This window comes from Trachymyrmex cornetzi, unplaced genomic scaffold (genome assembly GCF_001594075.2).
Source record: "Trachymyrmex cornetzi isolate Tcor2-1 unplaced genomic scaffold, Tcor1.1 scaffold459, whole genome shotgun sequence".
Lineage (NCBI taxonomy): Eukaryota > Metazoa > Arthropoda > Insecta > Hymenoptera > Formicidae > Trachymyrmex > Trachymyrmex cornetzi.
Genome location: NW_017299389.1, coordinates 107,315 through 119,612, shown reverse-complemented (window position 1 = coordinate 119,612; position 12,298 = coordinate 107,315). Strand labels below are relative to the sequence as shown.

At 32.0% G+C, this 12,298-nt stretch overlaps 1 protein-coding gene across 1 annotated transcript; it reads right to left on the bottom strand.

Annotated features, from left to right (window-relative positions):
* Window positions 1–903: 903 nt before the first annotated feature.
* On the bottom strand, window positions 904–8,484 carry LOC108764873 (glucose dehydrogenase [FAD, quinone]). The gene is made up of 4 exons (XM_018513275.1): window positions 7,397–8,484; window positions 6,839–7,194; window positions 4,105–4,476; window positions 904–1,079 (listed from the first exon to the last, which is right to left on the bottom strand). Exons 1-4 carry the CDS (start codon window positions 7,978–7,980, stop codon window positions 904–906), a joined length of 1,488 nt encoding a protein of 495 aa, XP_018368777.1. The 5' UTR covers window positions 7,981–8,484.
* Between the last annotated feature and the right edge of the window lie 3,814 nt (window positions 8,485–12,298).

Below are 12,298 nucleotides of genomic sequence, written 5' to 3'. Positions count from 1 at the left end.
AATATGAAGACAACATTCAAATATGCGTATCCAAGTATGTAAAGGACTTATTCCAAATATTAATGCGTTACAATCAGGAAGAAAAATATCTTTTATCTTATTTTTTAAATCATTAAATTGGCGCGGTTTTGCTTTACAAATAGGACATGTCAGAGTAGATTTTGTTTCTGTAAATATGTTCAGTACTTTACCATCTATTAAAGTAAGGAATAACGAATAATGAACTCTTACTCGATGAATATTATCGATTAAAATTTCAAATATCTCTAATTTATCAATCTGCTCGTCAATATTTTTTTTCTGTAATTTAATAATTGCTGCTGACTCTTTAGCATATTGCAGTTTAATGGGTCTGCAAAATCTTGCTGATTGCGGCATTCGATTGTACCATAACACTATATTACTTGAATCAGAAAGCAACTGCAATGGTATGAATGTTGTGGCAAATATGCTTCCATCAGCCTCATCTCTTAGATTTTCATTGTCAACAGATTGGTATCTTTGTTTATAAACCGAATGACCGCTACTTCCGTCAAACCCCCACGAACACATAAGAACAACGTCGATATCCGTACAGGAAGTTTTTTCTACGCAATGCAATATCATTTCTTTTTGCATATGCAAAATTCGTTTTGCGGTCTGATTCAAAAGTGATTGCAGCGAAACATCAGCTTCAGTTTCTGTGATGGAAACTTCATTTTTTGGCGGTCGGCATTCAGCCTTTACTGCTCTAACGGCATCATAGGGAGGCCATATATCAGCACCACATTCTTTAGATTCTAAACGCATATTTATATACACACTTTTGGATAGAGAATTGTCTAAGATAAAACCTAAGGCTTCAAGTGGCGTTTTTGGTGTAATCTTTTTGGCTTTTTTCAGCGGTTCTGAGCATTGCGATTGTCATAATTTAGCCAGCTCTGAATATAAATTTTTCTCCCCAGAGCGCCTGGCAGCATAACGGCATGCTGCAATTAATGTTTGTGGATCATGGTTGACGCTAGCGCTAACACCTCCAGCTATTCGTCGTTTCGTTCGAACCGATTTCTTCTCGAAAGGAATGTTATGACGACCTGAATCTGAAAAATTAGAAGTCGAAGGCGTAGACGTAGAAGCATTATCGTTAATAATTTTATTTTTCTTAAACTCAGGAAGGTGGAATTCAGAATCGAGCCACGAGGCATATTTTTCTTCAAATCTTGTTCTCATTCTATGAACAGATGCATATTTCTGTTTGTATTTTGTTTTTAGTGTCATTATAGCTGATTTCAATTTCATCAAATTGGAAAGACTAACATCTTCAAAGCGAATCTCTAGCCTAGATAAAATATAATTCACAACGAACGACGTACACCCTGATTATCAGAGATTTGTTTATAAATCTCTCTTTTTGAAAATTTTATCATTTTGGATGACATTTTACTGCAGTAGTGATTTATTGCATGGCAAAGAATCTATTTAATACTGAAGAAAAATATTCCCGAAGTAAATAAACTGGGAGACGGTAATGAAAATGCTACGATAACCGCCAACATATACCAAACGGCGCGCCACTTCTCTAATAGATTTGATGAACCCCCTAGTGATCGCGTATCGCACTATCCATATGCTCGTATGCGCAACGAATGAGATGTGTTCGTGGATCGGACGTAGTTATGTAATTATAAAATAATACTATTAGTGTGCCAAAACATAGGTGGTATTAAATACTGTTTTTATTGAAAGGATCGACATTTTTTAAGATTTGAAGGGTCGATGGGTGCAAAATTTTTCACTACCTAGACTACTCTTGATCCAATCTCGGAAATATCAATAGAACATATGTAAGACTATTTTTAAGACCGATTTTTTAGTAATAACACATAATAAGAACTACCTCGAAAAAGCATGCTGTTGGGATTTAATGGGTTAACACACTGTCTATGCATATACGTACATATTCGCATTGTTTAGTCCTTTATCGAAATATGTGCAAAAATGTGCATACCTGTCATTTAGTATAGGTTCTAAACAAGACATTAACATTTTGTTTAGTTGAATATCTAGGGGAATTTCGGGGAATTGTTAAACGGAAGATGGTACAATAATATTAAATACAGCTTGGTGAACATAAAACTTAAGCATAGAGTAACTGGTAATAAGACTATTTTCTGTTTGGGTCATGTTTTTAACATGTGTAACCTTCCTTTACATAAAACAGAAATAGGTTAATTGAAATTTAATTATGTGTCATGAAAAATCACATTTTTGATATAAATTGATAGTTAACATTTTTTGTTACTATTTCGTGTTTGACCGTCTGCTATTTCGAGACAAATAGCTGTAATGATTTGAAATTTTGGTAAAGTGTACTTTAACATGTCTATAAACAGGGAAACTATCTTTGGTAATGAAAAAATAGAAAATTACCTTTGCCTTTTTTTCGGGTACCCCAGCCCATAGTGCATTGTCTTGCATTTTGATATTCAGCATTTCCGACACTAACCTTTTACCAATATATCTCTCATTATCCAAAATTTCTGTGTTAACCCAATCAAATTCATGTTCTAATTGTAACCTATGTTCAGAAATAACAGATAAATTCCCACTCCTTTTGTTAATGTCGTTTTTGTGTTCATTAATTCTCGTCTTTAATTTACAGCTAGTCTGTCCCACATAAGAAGCGTTGCAATTTTTACAATTGATTTTGTAAACAACATTCTTCTTCGATTCATGAGAAAGTCTATCTTTTTGTACCTTAATAATTCTGTCAAGTTTATTCAAACTAAAGAAAGATAATTTAACATTCAAATCTTTAATAACACTCTTAAATTTGTCATAAATACACGGTAAAAATGGAATAGTAAACCAAGAAGTTATTTTATTATCTATGTCAGGTTTGTCAGTTTGTTTAAATGTCTTACGTTTTAAAAGCGATCTTAATCGTAAATTCATCGTGTCAAAAATAAAATTCAAAGGGTAATCATTATCCAAAAATGTCCTGATAATAAACTTAAAATTGTCACTATGATATTTTGGATGAGATAATAAAAAGGCTCTGTCCACCATGCTCATAAGAACACCTCTTTTTTGTGAAAGAGTAGTAGTGAGAAAGATGTTGATTGGGTTAACACAGAAATTTTGGATAATGAGAGATATATTGGTAAAAGGTTAGTATCGGAAATGCTGAATATCAAAATGCAAGACAATGGTTTAAATTTGAAATCTGACACGGAGTTCTTGCACCATGCTTATACGAACATAATCAAAAAATTCTGATTGGTTTAAATATTCTGAAGTAGTTATCTACAATATGTTTCAATTCGATGACTTACGACAATTATTGTTTCCTTTCTTGTATTTTTATTTTTATTTTTGTATTTCTTAATGTCGATTTCACAGTTGACTTTACGATTGACACTGCGAACGTTATGTCGTCTTGTAACTTATTCAATATTTCTTTCTTGTCAACTGAATTTATGGAATATATATTTTTGTGCAGTTATGGTGTACAGTAAGTAGATCTCCATACAATTTATGGTTTTCCAATGTATGTCTCTAACGATTTTGTGTTTGATTTAGTTTCATTCAGTTAATCAACTAATTGAGGGTTACACACACTCTCCGGATAAGGTAATCCGTGAGATTTGCTTACTGCACTCCATGGTCTGAATTTTGGATCGTCTTCCTGTTAGGATTATGAACTGTAAAATGCTGAGGATGACTTGAACACAGCCGAAACGTTCATGTAATAGATAATTTTTCAATTATATGTATATTAGTACCGCACGAATTACTGCGTTTTTTTTTAGGCTCTTAATAATTGCCCGTTATTTAGTTTTATGTATTTTAATTAATTATTTCAAGAGCCCAATTGATTGAGTTATTGGTTTAAAAAATGTATTATTTTTTTTATGCAAACTCCCTATTGTTTGATAAATATATAAAATACTGTCTGTATCTTATTATCATTATAAATTCTTAAGTTTTTTTTGTGTACTATAAAGATAATTAATTTATATTTAAAAAATAGTAAACGTCTTTTGACTTTTTATTTAAAAAAAAATTAATCATTTTGATTCGTTTGTTTAAGAAATTTTAACTTGTGTGATGGCAAACACTTACTATATTGCTTGTCGTACTTGTGTGTATTTACACGCTGAATGTAGTTGAATTTGGATTTTTCCATTTCTGTTTTTTTCATGTAATTATTAGTTTTGGTGTTAACAAAAGCCAACGCTTCGGCGCCTCCGGGTATAGTCAAAGGACCATTTCCCTCTGTCAGGTACTTCACAAAATTAATTGGATTCGAACCCAAACGTGGCTCGACAATAGTCACGCTCTCGTTGACTAAAAACGTTAAAGCTGACATGCTCACATGATCTTGTAAATTAAATCCCACCGGAAGATCCTCGATTACATCGATGCCCAATGAAGTCAAATGATTTTTTGGACCTATTCCGGAGAGCATCAGTAACTGTGGTGAACCCAAAGTACCTGTGCAATCGGAAATATATGATGAAATTCTCGATTTAAAAAGATTACAAATAATGAGCTGAACTAAAACAATTTTGCATTTCTGTTTAAAAAAAATAAAGTAAACTTCCATTTTCGAACATATCGTCTTTTCCAAAAAGCGTTCATAATTCGAAAATATTTTTGTGTTAATTTACAGGAAATTACAACCAGGAAATTATTGAAATTAAAGAGTTGTTATTTAATATAATTTGACGGAATAAAATTAATGAAACGTTCTACTGTAAAAGAAACCTATTCTTTTCATTAGCATATAGTAAAAAAGGTCATATATACATAAATTTGTAAAAAATAAATATTATAATAAAAACGAGCCAACAATTCTGACTGATTGACAATGATGTCTTGTAGTATTTAAAAAAAAATTAATGTTTTTAAAAATAATAGTAATAAATATAAAAATAATAATAAGATTTAAATTTTATGATAATCGAGGCGCTTTTGAAAATTATTAATTACATTTTCTGGTATTAATGATCGTAACTGTGCCTTCGAAGAATTCTAGAAAGGTTCCCGCACAAAACGTATGGAAAGAATCCTGGCTAATTTGGCTGAATTTGTAATGTGATAGTTCTGATTGTCCTGATCAAAAGTCTCCATGGGCACGAAGTAAAAAAATGAACAATTTTTTAGTTATTATACATCAAACTCTGCCAAAACGACTAATTCCGTATGCTTACCTGAAGGTACATTTTCGTATCTATTACTGACTGTGTGTGTATGTACGTGTGTGCGTGTGCGCGCGCGCGCGCGCGCGCGCGTGCGTGTGTGCGTGTACATACAGGGTGTCCCATTTTAAAGGATCCACTTAAATATGTCGCAAACACTGCGATAAACCGAAAAATGTTTCAGACTTTTCTTTCACTTCGAGAAAGTCATGAGATGGTATCATTAGTTTGATCTTTATTTGGTTGCGTTGTGAAAGTCAGGGCAAAATCACTGATAAGGTGTATCATGGTCAGGGCAAGATCATGGTACATCTTGCGTAATGCTAATGCCGACGGAACTGTAACTTTCAAACTTTATAACTCGAAAAATATTTAATGAAAAAATAGTTTATTATAGTATTTTGAAAGGCTTTCGAGGTAAGCTATAAAAATATATAATGAAAAATGGGTGTTCCATTTAAAAAATTCAAAGTGATCTTGCCCTGACCTTCACAACGCAACCAAACAAAGATTAAACTAATGATACCATCTTGTGATTCCCTCGAAGTGAAAGAAAAGTCTGAAACATTTTTTGATTTAACGCAGTGTTTGTTGTGATATTTCAGTGGATCTTTTAAAATGGGACACCCTGTATGTACGCGCGCGCGCGCGCACGCACACACACGCACACACCCACACATGCACAGTCAGTAATACGTACGAAAATGTACTTTCAGGTAAGTATATGGAATTAGCTGTTTTGGCAGAATTTGATGTACAATAACTCAAAAAATTTTCCATTTTTTTACTTCGTGCTCATGGAGACTTTTGATCAGGACGATTAAAACTATAACATATTACAAATTCAATCAAATCAGAACCTATTTTCCGTATGTTTTGTGCGGAGTCCTTTCTATCACGGAAATAATCATTCATATCGAGATCTTTCAATATTAAACAAAATATCTTTAAGACAGTCATGTGAATACATAACAAAGAAATGAACCTTAATCGATTAAATTGGATCTTTTTATGTTTAAATAATTCGGTGTGAATTTATATATACATACCGAGATTACCGAGATTTTTCAGTATATCTATGTATCATTGAATCATGCAATCTTCCAAACAGGTTTTTTTTATTATGTTTACTTTACAAGTCACATATATTCGTTTTGCACTGTGTGCTAAGAAAAATTTTTTCACGGAATAATGTTTAATTCGTTGTTCATTTATTATAAAGTAACTACTATTTATATATAGTTCCTACAACTTCCCGATTACACACACAAACACGCACACTATTTACGAAAACATTTTATATTAACAGCTTTCGCTAATATCAGTTTTATTAAACATAATCATATTATTCAATAAATTTAAGCGGTCTACATAATCACTTTAATACAACAAAATAATTTTTAGATTCGCATCTAATTAAATTTTTAAATACGTTAGCAAAATCTTGGTTCCATATATGCTGTTACCTATGTATGTTTTACTACAAGCTGTTACATCTTTTTTTTTATATATATTTATTACATTTTCTTTTAAAAAAATTCATTTTATAAAATATTTTATTAAATTCGATAATGCTAAAGTAAAGCTTTATGTAGAATTTAAAATCGTACATTTGTTCCATAAGTATATCTTTTAATGATATTCTAAGTGCTTACCTGCGCAAAGTATAATTTCTTTAGTAGCGAAGACAAAATATATTTTATGGTCTTTCGCAAATTGGACGCCCTCGGCTTTTTTTGTTTGCGTATTAATAATAATTTTCGTTACTGTTGAGAGCTTAGACAGATAAAAGTTGGTCCTGTCGCGAATTGGTCTGAGGAAAGCTTTGCTGGCGCTGACTCTGTGACCATTTCGTAAATTTGCTTGCACGGTTGAGAAACCGATGAATCTATCGCTGTTGTAATCTATCAGTTCGTAACCAAGCTCTTGACCAGCCTTTAAGAAACGTTCCTTCAAAGGAGTGGCGTAAGGAGGAGTCATGACATCCAGATATCCTTTGTATCCGTGATACCTCATGAGAGAAGAATTGTGCAAGACGAAGTATGAGAAAGAGTGTAATATTATGCTTAACGCATAATTATTTCTGAATTACACGAACATTATAATATAACGGAAATTACACGTAATTGAATTAACGTAATTGAGAAGATTCACGACAAGAAATCGAATAAATTCATGATCCTCATGCGAGTATCTCACGATTTATCACGTACCTCACGTCTCTATCGATCAGCCTGCACCTCTCGGACTTGATGAAATAGGGCAGTACGTCCTTGTAGCTCCAACCGGGATTTCCGAGCGCCTCCCAACCGTTGTAATCCGCCGGCGAACCCCTTGAGTAAATCATGAAGTTCACCACGGAGGTGCCACCGACCGCTCTACCAGTCACTACCTTGCAACGGCCGTCGACCATCGAGAGGCAGTACCCACCGCGACCATACGGGTCTGGCGGTCGCAACTTGCCTTTGTATACGCGGGCATAATCTGTAACGTGAAGGATCGACGCCAGGAAGGGAATATCTGTGAGAAAGATCTCATCCCTGCCCTCCTCGAGCAGCAGGACATTCCAATCAGGATTCTCGGTCAGGCGATTCACAAGCACGGACCCCGCCGATCCGGCTCCAATCACGAGGAAGTCGAAAGATAGGTAATGTTGCCCGGGCGCCGCGTCCTTGTCCTGTACTAGATCGTTGGGCGGTGGGAATCCCGCAAAGAAGTGATGAACCGTTTCCAGAATAGCCGGCGGTAAAATTCCACCAACGTGTCCCAGAAACAAGATCGTCAGACAGAACATCATGAATCTGATCTTATCGTGCAAGAAATAAATTTTCGCCAATCTTCTGTCGGATATATTACAGCGCCTAGTTCTCTTTAATACATTATTCTATTAATCTCTTGTATAACAGTTTGCTGATTCTTCTCTTTAGAAAGCTTGGGACATCTAGTCAAATTGAAGTAGGTCTCTATGAAATCGCATTCGTCTCGTAAAGTTGATTTAGAAGACTATGCGATTACTAATTTAAATACGTAACTGATGACTTTTTCGGTAATCGTACTTTTGAATCGGCAGAATTTATTGCAATTTTTTAAATCAATTTATTACAGTTGCATGCTCGTCGCGATATAACGTAATCTTTTTAATCTTGATGCACCGCTCCATATTTTCAATACTTCGACATATCTTTATTTTTAGACTACGGTCTAAATGAGAAACACAATCAATACTAGAAATTTAAAATGCCTATTACGGTCGAAGCTGAATCTTCGACATATATTTACAGCATGTATTCGCGAACGATCTTCAAACACATTTAAATTATATAAGATACTCAAACGTATCTTCGATCGTAAATTTTTGTAATTAACACAAAAACAGAACTCAGCAACTTATTCGTAACGCACGACATTCATATGGCACTCAATCGCATCTTGTTCTCCGTAATGCGATGTTAACCATCAACTGCGGTATCTCTTAAGTTGCATCGGAAAAAAATATAGATCTCCATAGCATTATGGTCGACTACGTCAGCGTTCGAGGATACTTTTGACGGATTTTACGGTCAGGGCAGCGCTACACGAGTCATACAAAATAAGGTTGCGAGAAGTGAATGTTAATCAGCAGTTTAACATCTTGACACAATGGTGCCACCGTACGATTGCATCTCTTCTGCATTCCGTACTATATTGTCGTATCGATATTAAAGAATATTGAAGAACGGGTTCATAGTTCGGGTGCACCGAACTCTCATAACGGATTTCAAATTTCGATAATGCGTACTTATTGCCGTCAGTCATTTAATTCAGTTATCATTTTACTCTTACCGAGATGCAATCTTCGAAAGCTCTGAATTTGTCGTAATGTGTCCGCAGAAATTTTTCCATACGTGTTTTTCACGAATTTCACATACGCTGTGTGTTTCTTTTACATTTTTCTCATTACGTAAGTCCTCGGTATATTTTTTATTATACTTCTGATTGTGCATACTCTTCTCATTTAACAAATAAGGAATGTTTACATGTGTATATGTGTTTTGACGCAATTTTTTTCAAAGGCACTTTTTAATAAAAAGTTATAATATTGGCGGATGATTGAAAGAATCGTGTTTATCTCGCGAAAGTCGCTTGCACACTGAAATCGAATTGAACTTCCATGGTCAACTGTACTAAAATTGGGTGAAAGGAAAAAAAACAGCTGACAAGACCGATACTTTTAATATTCTTGTAGAAACATCGCATGTCGCTGCAACTACAGCAATGGTCAAATTTCTTGCACAACTCTTGTTAACATTTTTCCTTTGCATTACCAATTATAGTCTTTAGAAACGTGTATGTGTGATACATATGATCGATGTAAATGTAACATCAAAACTTAAAAAAAACTTATTATTATCAAAACTTATTATAGCTATAATAAATATCATTTTAAGAAATAGAAACAAAATATATTGAAAAACTTATTTTTAAAAATATTGAAAAACAATATTATTATTATTAAAACTTATTAAAGCTATAATAAATATTATCAAAACTTATTAAAGTTATAATAAATATTATTTTAAGAAATAGAAACGAAATACATTGAGAAACTTATTTTAAAAAATATTATTAAAAAATTATATTATAATATTATTACTAAAACTTATTAAAGCTATAACAAATATTATTATAATAACTTATTAAAGCTATAATAAATATCATTCTAAGAAATAGAAACAAAATACATTGATATATTTATTATAATTTATATCTGTATTACATTATACTAATAAACGTTTTATAAAAGTTGCAATTTAACTTTGGCATTTTATTCATATTTTTTACTCGTACTTATATTATACTTTAAGAATACTATAATTTTATTTGTATTTACGACTTTTATTCCGATATCTTTCAGATCTTATAAATAAAATAAAAACATTTTGATATATAAATAGAAATAGTACAAAATTAAGTTAAATTATAACAATTTTTAGATACGTAAAACAATAATTTTTATACAATATATACAGGAAATATATGAAAGAAAAGAAATATATGTATTCAAAGAAATGTACGAGTATGTATAGAATATTTTCTACTATTATAGAAAAACATCAAGTTAATATTTTCAAGTTAAATTACAATTTATATTAGCTTATAATTAATATCTTAATAAAACTTGAATCTCTAGTAATATCGTTCAATGGAGGAAAAATTTTTGCAGGCAATAATATAGATAAATCATCGATCAAGGTGTGGCATTCAATTAAACGAGATGAAAATACCAAAGCGCACAATATAAAATCTTAAACGAACCAGTCCCGTGTGACCCACATAAGTAATTACGGAATATGCCCTGTACATGAGGCATCTGTATTTGCACCTTTGCCATATGCAGAAAATAACAAGTTACGCAATGTATGCTCAGAGATACGTTCAATACCGTATCTAACATTAAAACTAATACAGAGTTTTGATGAGTTCCACTTTTCGTGAATACAATTCTCGTCGCCATAAAAAAAGAAAAAAAACTAATTTTCATGTTAGATTACAATAAAAATGTCAAATCTCATTAGAATAATTTCAATCAGTAAGAACACTTTCGCTGTTCGAATCCTTAGACTGAAGTTTTTAAAAAGTTTTAAAATTATAATTTTTGATATATTTTTATTATTGTTACCTCTTATTTGATTGCATTTTTCTTAGTTGATCGAGTTTTATTTAGGATATAAATTTTTATCGATGATGACAATAATTATAAGCAATTTCAGTTAATTACGGTCATCAATTAATTAAAACGGTAGATAAATTACATAAAAAATTTACCTACAATTAATCGATATTTTATAACTATCGATACTATAATATTATTAATTTCAAATGTTGACAAATTGTAATATAATCACATAAAAAATATATTGTAGACTGTAACCCAAGCAAACAATTTACATTTAAAAAACATTTAGCAGAAATGTTTTTTTATCATATAACGTTAAATAAACGTTATTAACGTTATGTTTATTAAACATTTATTAAATTATCGAATATCTTATATAAAATGTCTAAAATTATGTTTTAAACTAGTAAAAAAAACGTTTAATAATGTTATTGTAAATATAAAATATCTTATAAACGATTTTATAATGTTTATCGAATAATTTTAAAAGCGTATCAAATATTTTAAATGTTCATTTTTAAATTTATATAATTTATTAAACAATTTTTAATGTGTATTAAATATAACACAATTACGTTTAAAATATATTTTAAATATATTTTAAATATAATTGTGTTGCTTGGGAAACTATAAATGTCTTATGAGTATTTCGTAAATGCAAGAATTCGCAATTGCAGAATTCACCAATGCTATGGCCATATATAGTTTGCGTTCGGTTTCGACGCTCACGTGCTTTAAACTCATCAATCATCATTTTGTCTTCTTCGTTTATTAGACATAAAATAAGAATAGAAGTGCTGAAAACGTCTAAATCGAATGCAACCCCAATCTCACAAGTCCTTTGCCAAATTCTGCAGTAAAGAGTTAGGGTAAATACGAATCAGGCACTAATTTCGAATCACATATTATACTTAAATAAATATAATATTTTCCATCAAATAATGTATATCACAAGCATTTGTTTTATCTTTTACAAGTATTGATTGTTTTTTATTTATTAGCACTTGAACATAACAGACGCTTCGTGCGCGCTACCAAACTTTGGTTACATAAAAAGAAGATACAACACAATGAAATAGAACACAATAAAATTAAGGAAGAAATAGTAAATTTATCAAGAGACACGGTAGTGTCTCGCGCCAAGTGGGTGCGCAGCGCGAGACACGAGTGTATTTACGCGAGTCAGCGAGTTGCGGGCATCCGAGTACCCGAAATTCTCGGTTTTTTTAATAAAGGCTAGACCGATGGAATTCTGAATATGAGTTCTATCGATAATTTGGGTCCGAATTGTATAATAAACGTTTATTTTCCCTCTACGTGTCCCACGAACGGAGATATCATGATGCGAAATCCGAAATGTCAAATTTTCCTGTAAGATACGTCTCCTCAAAAGTCATCTCCTTTTCATATTTTGGACGGTAGATGGCACTCGTTTATAGCTGTCATTTACCATACATAC

Coding starts and splice junctions, on each gene's coding strand:
- LOC108764873 (XM_018513275.1), bottom strand. CDS start 7,980: ATGATGTTCTGTCTGACGATCTTGTTTCTGGGACACGTTGGTGGAATT. Junction 7,195..7,396: donor CTGATCGATAGAGACGTGAG/GTACGTGATAAA, acceptor TTCTCTCATGAG/GTATCACGGATACAAAGGAT. Junction 1,080..4,104: donor CAAGTACGACAAGCAATATA/GTAAGTGTTTGC, acceptor CTAATTTTTCAG/ATTCAGGTCGTCATAACATT.